This window comes from Cotesia typhae, unplaced genomic scaffold (assembly GCF_013202065.1).
Source record: "Cotesia typhae breed Kobodo isofemale line unplaced genomic scaffold, CoteBio_Ctyphae contig_36, whole genome shotgun sequence".
Classification (NCBI taxonomy): domain Eukaryota; kingdom Metazoa; phylum Arthropoda; class Insecta; order Hymenoptera; family Braconidae; genus Cotesia; species Cotesia typhae.
The window spans coordinates 1,537,318-1,550,965 of NW_027423744.1; the positions used below are offsets into that span (position 1 = coordinate 1,537,318).

The following is a 13,648-nucleotide window of genomic DNA, read 5'->3' on the forward strand; positions in this document are numbered from 1 at the left end:
TTGATGAGAATGAAATTTTACGATGCGCGCGCACACCGTGACACAAAATTAATAGAAATGAAGTTGCCCACTAAATCGCTCATTAAGTTGAGGAAAAAATGCTACCAACAAAACAGAAATAGAACCTCTATTAGTGGCGCATGTTGGCACGCACGCCGCTTGTGTTCGCTGTGTATTTATATTTATATTATTTATCCACATGCTTTGAGTTTCTACATTTAAAACACGTGTTATAATCAGAAGTGATTTGAATTAAATATTTAAATCAATACTAATTAATAATATTAGATAATATTTGTGAAAAACTGTGCTCATCAACCTTCCTAAGTGCTCCAATACAATTTAGATTAACTCTATCTGTATGTATTATTTAGTAATATAAATGACAAAATTATTATTTAATATAATTCATACTAAATATTATTAAATTATTAACGTTAAATATTTATTATTAATTATTTAATATTTAAAAAAAAAAGAAATAAATTTAATAAAACATTAAGTGAAAAATTTGTGATAAAAATTCAAATTGAACATCAAATTTAAATATTAATTTCTAATATTTATTATTAAATTGAGTGAATAATATAATAAAATAATTAATAATTAATAATAATAAACATAATTTAAAAACAACATTCGAATAATAATAGAATTTATGTTACACTTAATGTAAGAGAATAATAATAAATATTTATTTATTTAATTTTTCAAATGTAAACTGAACTTTATTGACTATAATAACTCCTTTTCCAGTCTTGGATTATTTTATTGTAATTAATTATTTGCATACAATCAAAAACTATTTTTTTTTTTAAATGTTAAAAGTATTAAAAAACTATTAAAATTATTATGCCAAAGAAGTATAACTTCTTACACGTGTACATAAGTACACGCACCCTTTTTTTTTTTTGTAAAATTTACAGATAAATTCTATGGAATCTTCCTGATTAAAAAAGAAGTATTGAGACAAAGAAAAAATTATTGGTTTTCTAGTCAATCCGATACTTTTCAATACTTTTTTTATTCAGGGCTATAACAGTATTATGTGATAGTTGCAGAGTAACTTCTTGAATTAAAATTATGTTAGATTATTGACTAAAAATGTAAATAATAATCTGTTAATAGTAAATTTAAAATTTTTATCATATGTGAACAAATTTTTTTTACTGATATTGTTGTATGTTTAAAGATTTAATCAAAAGCTTTGATAAAATTTATAAAAATAATAACTTCCAGGTGCTTTAGTCTTTTTTTATACTTTAATATTTATGTCTATTAATATTACGTAGTACGTGTGTTTAAGAAAGACGTAATAATCAATAAAAACATAATTTTTTATGATTGATCAATTATATTTATTTTTATTGTAAATGCGTCTCATATAAATTTTGTACATAAACTTTATGGAAACGCTTACAAAATAGAAAAAAATTATTAATTAGTTCTTCATTCTCCACATGTGGAGAAATATACTTGCACTTAAAGCAAGAAATCAAAAAATCTTGAAGCAAGAAAATTATTTTAAAAATTTCTTTGTCTGGAATCAAACAAAAGTATCAACTAAATAGTTTTCTTCAACCAAAAAAAAAAAAAGTCCTTGGTTCAAAAACTAAAACAATTATTCCTACTTATAACAAAATTTATTTTATGGCGGAAAATTGAATACATAATATGAAAAAAATAATGTGATGAGATTTCAAAGTTCATATCAGATGATAAAAATGTTGTATTTTTATGATATTTTTTACTTCTTTTTAATTAACTTTAGACTTGATGATTTTTATTAATAGTTTAAACTCATATAACTGTATTTAAGTCGGATTGATGATCATCAATTCAAAATCGATTTTTAATAGTTGAAGAGAGTACATTAAATAGACGGGATCTATTTGGATAATTGAAAAAATGTTAAAAATTAAATTTATTTTTTTTATTCTTCAATTGATACTTCCAATGGTGATGCTGAAGAATTGCGGAGTATATAATACACCAGTATGTATCACTAAAACAAATTTTTATTATTATTATTATTATCATATCAACATATTATTCTAAAATCGGTGATTTTACTTATTAAAAAGCATTTATTATTTTAAGCCAACTTACCCGATCCGATTTGATGATAGACTATTCAATTTTTATTTATTAATTTCATCACAATTTCATCACAATAAATTGACTTATAAAAATAAATACTTTTATAATTAATGTTATTATTGTATTTATTAATTTCATCACAATTTCATCACAATAAATTGACTTATAAAAATAAATACTTTTATAATTAATGTTATTATTATATTTATTGTGATGATTATTATTAACAAGCCAAATCCAATTCAATAATTTTACAAAACTTTTCTTTTTTTATTATTATTAAGGATATTTATTGACATATTTAAATTTGTACATCAGTTCTTGCAATTGCATGATTGTAAGTGCTATCGTAATTAAATGTACTATAATACGTTTACAATTCCTCGCGAGTTTTGCTCAATTGTATCAAATATTGTTTGTTATTATGAATTTATATAACTTTTACATGTTTTTAGTTATTGTTTTATCTTCTTAGGTAAAGAAATTTTTTTTTTTTATTAAAAAAACCTAAATAAATATAAGTTATGCCTTAAGTCTAATTACAAAACTTTTCGAGAAGAAACCTTCATAGCTTTGAAATGCAAATAATAAATTTGAATTTAATTTAATGAAAGAAAAAATCATTTTGAAAAAACTATGGAGTAAAACACATAACATGTAATCAGAAAGATCCTGGTTCGATTCCCGGCTTAGCCTAATAGTCACATAATCTTTTAAAAATTATCTTTGCATTCATTGACTTAAATACATAGTTTTTTTATTGTATCTTAACATTGAAAAGATTTCTTTTCAAAAAGTAGGTGTATTGTAAACTGTATTTTTTTCAAAATTTTGGATTATTTTAGCTTGTTTATAATGATTTTTTTTTAAATAGTATTAAATATTTATAATGGTAACTTCATAATCATACCAGACTAATCCTGTGATGAGTACATTAATTAAAAATTCAATAATAATTATAACTTTGATTTTAGTGTCTTGAAAATAAGGATTGCTGTTCCGATAATTGTACGTCACTTGTGTCTAACAATCTGAGTATTTGCACAAAAAATTTAAAAGAAAATGTTATTCTGAAAAGTAGGATTAAAAGACAATCATGTACTTTTGGCGGACAAATAGTAAGTACATTTTGATAAATTTATAGTTGTAGTAAAAAATAACGTTAGAACAATTTCAAATTCAACTTTCATTAAATATAATTTTATTAAAGTAGGTATAATTTTATATAGTCAGATTTAAACTTTTTCTGGAAAGCTGTCGATATCATTAGGTACTTTACAGAAAGCTAATATTAGTAATTCAGGAAGGGATTGGAACTGAAAGAATATAAGCCACTATTATTTGTCGGACAACATTCTATCTGCGATAATTTGACAGTAACTACGTAATTTATCAATGATAGACTCAGCATAAATAGGTCCATAATGGCACACAGAAAAAAATTTACTTGAATCAAGCAAATAATTTTGAAGAATTTCTTGGCTCAGTTCCCGCTCTTTTCCATTTTGTTGAATTGTAATAAGCAATAAAATCTCAATCAATATTTTTTTGATGGTATATATTTATCTAACAAGTGTTTCTAAATCTAAATGCACTATCCGAAAAATTTTCTGGTATTAAAAGATTTAATTGCTTATTACTATTCAACTAACAATAACTAAAATTGTTTAATTTCTTTAAATTCATTTTTTTTTTTTTAGTGTTTAAGTAACAGCGGTTGTTGTTCCAAACTTTGTATTCAATCAAGCTACTTTCTAATGGGATATTGTTTAGGATCACATAAAAATAACACCATGAAGAAGATTCCAAACATCATGAGCTAGTTGTACTACTAAAATAATTTATAATATAAGATAAATAACAAAAAAAATTTTTTAAATCACATATTTCCTCAAACAACATTCACACAGCAATTCTACTGTTCTATGGCTGTAAACTGTAATTCAAGTAGTTATTTAACAAACTTTGTACACTATGATCTTAAAAACGGAAATAATTTACACTTATTTCTTCAATAATTTTTTTTTTTTTTTTTTTTTTTCAATTACTGATAAGATTATTTGGAATTTTAGCAGTTTCTTAAATTTATCTATAAAATTTATGATTGTTTTGTTGTTTATTATGATAAATTAATTTTCCCTCTGAATTAAATTCTAAAAAAATAGTAAAATCTAAATTTTTACTTTTGGCTGGACCGATTAAAAATTAAAAAAATCGAGTTTGAGTTTTTCCACTCGACTATCACCTCAATAGAGCATGAATGAGGAGATGTTTATAACTTTTTAACAGATTGACCGATGAAGATACGGTTTGTGATATTTATACAATATAGATTTTGAAAAATAAGATATTAAAAAAAAAAAAAAAACATGGTAACTAAAATATTTCTTCATGCCATCACCAAAAAACAATAAATATTTAAACAGTTTTAGTTCCCAAATTGATTAATCTTTTAGAAAACTTAATCTACATTTATCATTATATAGGTTTTGGAGTTGATAGATATTAAAATTTTTTTGGAATTCTTATAGCAATTAAATTATTAAAACAAAATTTGATTAAAAAGTTTCACATGTGAAAATTAATAAAAATTACAAGTAAAAATTTTTAGAAGCATTTTTTTATTATAATTAATTTGTTAAAAAAATTTTTAATAGATTAAAAAAATTTTTTAATTTTTAATAAATTTTTAACAGATATTAAAAATTTTTTCGAAATTTTATAGCAATTAAATTATTAAAAAAATTTGATTAAAAAGTTTCACATGTGAAAATTAATAAAAATTACCAGTGAAAATTTTTAGAAGCATTTTTTTATTGTAATTAATTTGTTAAAAAAATTTTTAAATTAACAGCTGACCACTAACTTCAGTATTATGTTTTTTCGACGATTATGAAATTTAGAGAAATTTGCCGTTGAACTATTATTACTAATTACTAATCAATCACTATTCCATGAAAGCTTAATTAAATCATGACATTGTGATATTGTGATATTGCAATGACATGAATTTTAACAATAACGAAGAAATCTACTATTTTACTTTTTACACTACTAGTGTCGCCATCTGCAAGAAAGTGACAGAGACAGTTAAACGATTACGTTCCAGCGGAAAACTATGAATTCATAAGAAAACACATACAAAATTAATTATCACGTGATTAAAAATTATATTAATGTTTATTTGTCTTACACATAAAATTTTTACACATTAAAACGACTATATTTACATTTATCTTACCACGGCTGAAATTTCTCATCTCCGTTGAAAATCTTTTAGATTTAATAATAATAGTATGAATAAGTTTGGTGGGGACGAGGCGTTTTTAGTTATGAAAATCAATTTAGCAGGTAATAATTAATTAAAAAATTTTTAAACAAATAAACTAAGGCAAAAATTGACATTTAGAAAATTTCAAAAAGTAAAAAATGCAATTTTTAATGACATTAAAGTCAGCAATCACTAATATAATTTTTTTATTTTTTTTTAATAAATAAATTTGCTCCAAAAAATTATTTCTGAAAAATTTCATTTTTTACTTTTTGAAATTTTTTAAATGTCAATTTTTTGTTCTTATTTTTTTTGCCATAATTTGTTAAAAAAATTTTTTTAATTAATTATTATCTGCTAAATTGATTCTCATAATTTTTCAGAAATAATTTTTCGGAGCAAATTTATTTATTAAAAAAATAAAAAAATTATAATAGTGACAGATAACTTTAATGCTTTAATGCCATGACGTTTTTAGTTTAGGGTTGGCCATCAGAGGCATGACCGAGACACCAGACCGAAGTCGAACTCACTTATCGATAGACATCCTCTCGATGAATATCGATTCAAGTATTTTTGGCAGCTCGAAAGTTAAAATGGCGGAGTTACGGCGATAAGAATGTTATTAGTCATTCATTTATGAACGACTGCGGGACTAAATGTCAGGTGATTTCGTGACAAGATCGTTTTTAAATATTTTATAACGAAAATTATTCATAATTATTAAACATCACTTATTTTTAAAATTTACTCATAACGATTAAATTACTCCTTTAAAATAAATTATCAAAATGGGGATATTCTCAAATTCATCGCCCTTTGACGCTGAAGTCGGTAAATAATACAATTTTTTTATTTCATCATTTTGTAATTCTTTATTTGTTTAGTATTTTTTAATAATTATTATTCTTACTGAAACTGAAGAATGGAAAAATTATTTTTGTAACTTTTCCATGACCTCATACGAATTGACAAAAATGTCACTTTAATACTTAAATGATACTCATTAAAATTAATTTCATTATTTATCAATTACTAGTAAGTGACATTTCGTAATAAAACCATGATTTAATTATTTTATAGTGATAGTACGCTATATTACAATAATAATAACAATGAATTTATGAATTGATTACATTTATAATACTTTTCTATTTATTTTAAAGACAAAGCAACCAATGAAAATAATACAACAGAAGACTGGGGTCAAATAATGGAAATATGTGATGCTGTTGGAAATACACCGCTATTAGCTAAAGAGTGTTTAAGATCAATTGTTAGAAGATTAAATGCACAAGATCCGCATATTGTATTGCAAGCTATTACTGTTAGTATTTTATTTTTTTTCTCATATAAAAATTCATTCTAACTATTATTTTTAACAGTAGAAATCAAAATAATTCTTGAAGTAGCAGATGATACTGAAAATAATAGATGAAAATTAACTTAGCAGATATTTAATAATTTTTAGAACTTTTTCTAACAAATAAATTATGGCCAAAAAAATTTATAAAATTTATAAAAAACATTGACATTTAGAAATTTTAAAAAACTACGAATGCAATTTTTTAAAAGTAATTTTTTGAAAAAAATTTATTTGTTAAAAAAAATTGAAAAATTGTCAAGTGACAGCTAACTTTGATATCATAAATAATAGTCATCTAACAATTTTTAATATTTTCTTAACAAGTAAATTATTGCAAAAAAAATTTGAAGAAATTTTTTTCAATATTTATTTATCAAACTAAACAGACACTTAATTATTTTTTGATTTTATTTAAAGAGTAAATTAATATTAAGATAATTTTTTAAAAATTATATTGTTAATTTTTCAAAATTTGCAATATGTAAAATTTCTTTATGATCATTTAATTGTTGAATAAAAATTCATTAAAATTGTCAAACGTCTGTTGATTGCAATTGGATAAATTTGACTATATTTTATGAAAAATAAAAAATTAGAAAAAAATTTCTATTTTATTGGTCACGAATAATTTCTTTGTGATAACATGTATTTTATTAATAAAAACAAATTGACAGTTTTCTGCTATAGTCAGTATCATATGTCAATATAGTATTGGTAATGAAACTTGATATTTTGTTTCCAGCTTCTAGATGCGTGTTCTAGTAATTGCGGTAAAACTTTCCATTTAGAAATAGCATCAAGAGATTTTGAGAGTGAAATAAGAAAATTATTGTTGCGGTCACATCCAAAGATTGTTGAAAAATTGAAAGCTTTATTAAAAAAATGGGCCAAAGGTGATTTTAAGACCGACCCGCAACTTAATCTCATTCCGACTCTATATAATAAATTAAAAAGTGAAGGTCATGATTTTTCTTCGTTATCTGAAATGGTAAATAATTTACTTTTATTAAATACAATACATAAAGATAATATTTTTAATGTTAATTTGTTTTTATAGCCAAAACACTCAAGTGCTTCAGCATCTTCAGCTGCTTCAAAAGAAGATCAAGATCTTGCTAAAGGTACAAAATAATTTAATATAATTAAAACAAAATAACTAATTATTATAACTATTTTTTTTTTTTCAGCTATCGAGCTGTCTTTAAAAGAAAACAAACAACATTCGTCTGCGTCTCATAGCTCACCAGCATCCAGTAAATTGGCAAGTCTTTACCCTAGTGTTAATTTAGCTTCAAATTCAAGCCCTCCTGAGCGTCGAAAAGTACGTGCTCTATATGACTTTGAAGCTGCCGAGGACAATGAACTCAGTTTCATTGCCGGAGATATAAGTAAGTTCATTTTATTGCTATTTAAAATAAATTAATCGATGTTTTTATTGTTTTTCTAATAAAAAAATTAAAGTAAAAACTTTAATTTAGTCTTATTAATATTTAATAATTAATAAACTATATCGAATTTTTGTTTCAGTACATATACTAGATGATTCAGATGCAAATTGGTGGAAAGGAGCAAAAGGAAAAATGGAAGGTCTTTTTCCATCAAATTTTGTTACTGCTGACCTTTCAGTTGAGCCTGATCACATCACGAGTAAATAATGAATTATTTTATAACTTTTAATTTTAAAACCACGAATCAATGACATCAATTTTTTTCAGAATTAGAGCAAGGAACAAAAAAAGCTGTGCAATTTGCTGAAGAAGTTGAAGTTAAAATGCTTAAACGAGAACCTGAAATAGTAGAGGTTGATATTGATGAGACTAAAATTGATAGACTTTTACATCTTTTACATGAAGCAGACCCACAAAGCGACACAACTGATCCGCCGGAGATGTTGGATCTTGAAGGTAAATTTATTGGTTCTGTTAATTAATCCAACGATAACTCATCACTGACATGAACCAATCATTACCTTTGATTTTAATAAATTTTGAGTATAAATTGAGTGAAGAAAAATAATACAAGTCTTCGATGTTTTTATATGATAAAATAGTTTTTTTTTTTTTTTTTTCTTCAAGTTAAATTTAGTATTATTGCAAAGGTCATGACCTGAATTGGTGCTTTTTAAAGGTTTCATGTGGTTTTCAGTGATATTATGTTATTTATTATGTTAACTTATCAGAGTAGTTCTAAATAGATTCAAATACTTCAAATAAACTGAATTTTTTACTTACTTTCTTTATAAAAAAAAACTCTTTGATCGAATTTATAAATTCTCAAAAGATATTTAAATAATAAATTTATTTTATAGAGCAAGTAACTGCAATGGGTCCTCTAATAGATGCAGCTTTAGAAAAAGTTGACAGACAACATGCTCAGTTGACTCAATTAAGTTCTGACTTGGTTGATGCTCTCAATCTTTATCATACTTTAATGAGAGAGCCGACTATCACAACTCCATACAGTACACTGTCAAAAATCCCACCTCATATGAATGTTTATCCTTATCCAAATCAACCACCTCAAGTAAGTAATAAAAAGAATGATACTGAATTTAATAATTTTTTAGATTTAAACAATTAAATTGTAATAAAAAAAAATTTTGCAATAAAATTCCACATGTAGAAATTTAAAAAAATTATAAGTGTGAATTTAAAAAAATTTTCGTTTTTATAATAATTAGTTTGTTATAAAAATTCCAAAAACTGTCAGATATCTGTTAATTTTCGTATCATTATAAATAACTTATACAAAAAAAAAAAAAAAAAAAAAAAAAAAAAAAAAAACTATGGAAAGATATTTAATAAATTTATAATTAATGCTTATCTCCAGATGTATAATGGAATGATGCCGCAGCAAACGAATTATAATCCTGTCCCTGGATTGCCTCCAGGAGCTTATCACCCTAATATGCAAGGCATGCCCCCTGAGTACATGAATCACAATATGGCTGGGATGTCGTTACCGCAACAGTATCAGATGCCACCCGCTCCACATCAGCATCCACCACCGAGTGGAAATCATCCTGGTCCCCCTGGTCTACCAGTTGGTGCTCCGCCGCATTCAGTAGTCACTCAGAATCATCATCCAGGTCACCCAGCAGCTGCTCCACGTCCAATTCAGCCTCCAGGTCCGCAATTAGTTCATCAACAAGCTCCGCCGACTCAAACACTTCCTGTGGGTCATCAAGGACATCCTCAAACTCATACTCAAGGATCTGCTTCAGGAACAGAACAAACGAGTCTACCGTATCAATCTCAGGGGTGAGGAAAAATCGAAATTTTTTTTTTTTCTATATAACTTCTATAAATTTTTGAGATTTGTATTTACAAATTTTATATTAATTTTTATTACTGTTTTTGTTGAAAAGTAATTTTTTTATACTCGGTTGAACAATAAATTAATCGTCTAATTATTGTCAATTGATGTTATTATTTTTTCTTCATTTTTTATTGGATAGATTCTTAATTCGTTTTACAGTTTACTAAAGCTGTAGAATTTAGCTGAATTTTACACTCATATTAAAATAATTTTAGTATAGATTTATAAACTTGAAAATCAAGTAAGTGTGATTTTTTCCTTGTTATCTTGTAATGAATCTGGTGAAAAAATTAAGAGACAAAATGAAAAAATTTTTTTCAGAAGGTCCAAGTTTTTTAATTTCAAGATTTTTTCATTGAAATATCCAATTCCAAATGAAGAAATAGCAAGTTAAAAAGACGATTTTGAAAACTTGAATACATTTTTTCCAAAAAAAAAATTTTTTAGTAGATTTTATAAAAATTCAACTATTGTATTTGTTCTCATGATGTAACTTTTCAAAAAAATTTGTTACATTTCGACTTAACTCGACGAGGTGAGTCAGAAAATACATATGGTTCAAAAGTATATATATATATTTACGATATAACGCGGCTTGTGTCTACTCTAACTCCTACGATTCTCAACGGATCTTTATCAAACTCAACATTCTTATTCTATAGATAAATACCAAAGTCCAGTTCGAAGATTTTTTATTCAAAATTTTAACTGTTTAAATAAAAAAAAAGAATTTTTTATACAAAGGTTCAAAAAATTAGGAGCTTAAAAGTTTAATATAATTATTTTTCAAGCCTTAAAAACAAAATCTGGAAATTCTTCGAACTCGAAAATTTAGTGGTTGTTGAAAACATACTTTTTTAAAAATTTTGAATCGTGATGTATTGCGTTCGAATCAATCGTTTTCTAATGGGGCTTGGAGTATTCGGCGCGGTTTTTTACGCACAAAAAGATTATTATCTAACTACCAAACGATTCGACGTAAAATTTTGAAGTAATATTAAAAAAACCTTTTTTTTGAATTTTTAAAAGTTAAAAATCTCACGATTTTAACAAAATTGGCGGCATTTGACGCAACTCTTCAAGCACTGACAGTTATTTCATTACATCAAAAATGATCCAGAATAAAATTTCGAAGTTATGTAAAAAAAAAAAACTTTTTGGAAATTTTTCGTCAACGATATCTCAAGAACGAATTAACTGATTTTGACGGACCCAGCAACGATCGAAGCGAGAATTGATATTCTATGAAAGAACTCAGGGCATTTATTATGATTAAAAATTTCGGAGTAATTAGAAAAAATCCCGGCGGTGATCGACGTGGGTTTTTGATGTTAAGAGCTGATTATTTTTGGATTCGATCGGTATAGCCGTTAAAAAGTTATTCCAAAAATACTACATTTGAAAAAAAAAATTTTTCGTAGTTTTTTTTTTTTTTTTTTTCGATTTCTTAGAATCTACCAGTCTGAATCAGTCGACATTCTATTGAAAATCTAAGTTTGGTCAAGTCTTTTCAAATGGCGCCAACCGCGATCAAATCGATCAAGCTGTTCAAAAGTTATGAGACTGGTGGGACATATTTTAAATAATCCTGAAAACTAAATTTTGGATTTTTTGGCAGTTATAAGAAGTTTAAATAAATCATTTTTAACATTTTTATTGTTACTTCTACAAAGAAAAAAATTTGAAAAAATCAGATTTGAGATTGGAAAAACAATTTTTCTATCTTTTTGCGTGACTGGTGGGACATGTGATAAGCTTATGTTCAAATTCGAAATATCCAAAAACTAATGTACAATCGCCATCATTAATGCCTGGACTGGTTGGATACAACTTACTTATTTCATGCCCAGGCATTAATGATAGCGATTGTATCTTTTCGTTTGAATCAAACGTAATTATTTTATTTGTTTAATTCTTTTTCTTAAATAAAATGAATCACTAGCTGGAATTGATAAGATGATTAAAAAAACGTGTTGCCGGCTTAAACAACATTTGGCCCGGATACTAGTTAGTACGACTGAAAAGTTACTAGGAGATGAAATTAATTTTCTTATTGATTAAAAAAAATTTTCTGTACAAATTAGTAAAATATAGACCTTAAATAATAAATTAAGACTAAATAAGAATTAATTAGAGAAATTTAAAAATTTTAGTCATTTTCCCATTTCGCATGGAATGCCCCTTAATTTAATCGGTTGTTATTATCTAATTATCTAATCTAAGTAAACCGGTTAATTCACCTCAGCCGATCAATCAGTTAGTTAATTGATCAGATTAAAGTTTCAAATCAGCTAATTTATTCAATTTAAACCGTATAATAAATTTTAGAAAATAATTTTTAAAAAATAGCGCTCTAATTATGTTTTTTTATAATTAAAATTAGATATGCACCACAAGTTACGCAGATACCAGTACAGTATGTTCCGCCAGAGATACAAGGAGTCCACCCATCAAATCAACAGCCACAATATGCTCCACCGAGTGGACAACGCATGATGTAAATTCTTTTTTTCTGCATCTGATTTATATAATTATAATTAAAAAAAGAAAATATTAATTTATCGCTAAGTACATACCCATATATATATATATATTTATTTATGTATAATATATATAAATGTATGAAAAAAAAAATTAACGACATTTTATTTAAAAAAAAATAAGTATATATTCATTTTTTTTAGTTTTGATTCAAATAATCAATTGCATTCCTTATGAACAAAAATTAAAAAAAACAACTCTATAAATGATTAAATTTAAGAGATAAACTGCTTAAAAGTAAATAAAATACTTTAGTTTTATTTTTTTAATTATTAATTATTAATTTTACACATAAAAATAAATTCATGAAGAAAAGTTGTTGAAATTATATTAAATACACGTATAAAAAAATAATAACAAATAACATTGTTAAATTTTTATTAATTTGGTAGCTGACGAATGTGATGATTAGATCGAATTTCATAAATTTAATAACTGAAAGCCATGTATTGTTTTTATTTAAATATAAATAAAAATTATTATTTAATATATGTATTGTAAATAAAAATATTTTTGTTTTCGATTTTTAAAAATAATATTAAAAAATACAGACTAATAGATATTGCAAACTTATAATTTAAGTTTCACAGGTTTTGTAAAACTTTTTTTCTAATTACAATAAGAAATAATTATTGAAAATATGTTTATGAGATATTTGAAATTTATAAATGTTTATTTCTTCTTACTTGAAAAAAAAAAAAAAATTACGTTGTATAAAAATAATTTATGCATATTATCGATTAAAAATAAATGATTAAATAATTTTTAATCTGTTCTTGTTTATTTATTTAAACACATTATTTAATCATACTCGATATCATAATCATAATTTCTTATTTTCGGTACAAGTGTATCGTACGATGATATAGTGGCGGAAGTGACCTTCGATTTCCAAAAGCAACTAGTTTTACGATGTCGTCAACATTTGATCGTTTGTAAAAATATAAATTAATTTGTAATTTATTAACGATTCTTCAAACTTCATTTCTCAGAAATATATTGTTGAAAAGTAAACTTAAAACTTTTCAGTATCAATCAAATCAACTATTTTA

At 24.6% G+C, this 13,648-nt stretch overlaps 1 protein-coding gene across 1 annotated transcript; it reads left to right on the forward strand.

Moving 5' to 3' along the window:
• The first annotated feature begins 5,950 nt into the window (after positions 1 to 5,950).
• On the forward strand, positions 5,951 to 13,145 carry Stam (signal transducing adaptor molecule). The gene is made up of 10 exons (XM_074241816.1): positions 5,951 to 6,205; positions 6,538 to 6,698; positions 7,480 to 7,725; positions 7,795 to 7,858; positions 7,925 to 8,125; positions 8,265 to 8,384; positions 8,453 to 8,641; positions 9,046 to 9,260; positions 9,567 to 9,997; positions 12,439 to 13,145. The coding sequence occupies exons 1-10, from the start codon at positions 6,163 to 6,165 to the stop codon at positions 12,554 to 12,556; spliced, it is 1,788 nt and encodes a 595-aa protein (XP_074097917.1). The 5' UTR covers positions 5,951 to 6,162; the 3' UTR covers positions 12,557 to 13,145.
• The last annotated feature ends 503 nt before the right edge of the window (positions 13,146 to 13,648 follow it).

Bases quoted from the DNA above. Each gene is read 5' to 3' on its own strand.
- Stam (XM_074241816.1), top strand. From the start codon at position 6,163: ATGGGGATATTCTCAAATTCATCGCCCTTTGACGCTGAAGTCG. The intron at 6,699-7,479 runs GTTAGTATTTTA...TTTTGTTTCCAG, and splicing joins TTGTATTGCAAGCTATTACT to CTTCTAGATGCGTGTTCTAG. The intron at 8,126-8,264 runs GTAAGTTCATTT...TTTTTGTTTCAG, and splicing joins TTTCATTGCCGGAGATATAA to TACATATACTAGATGATTCA.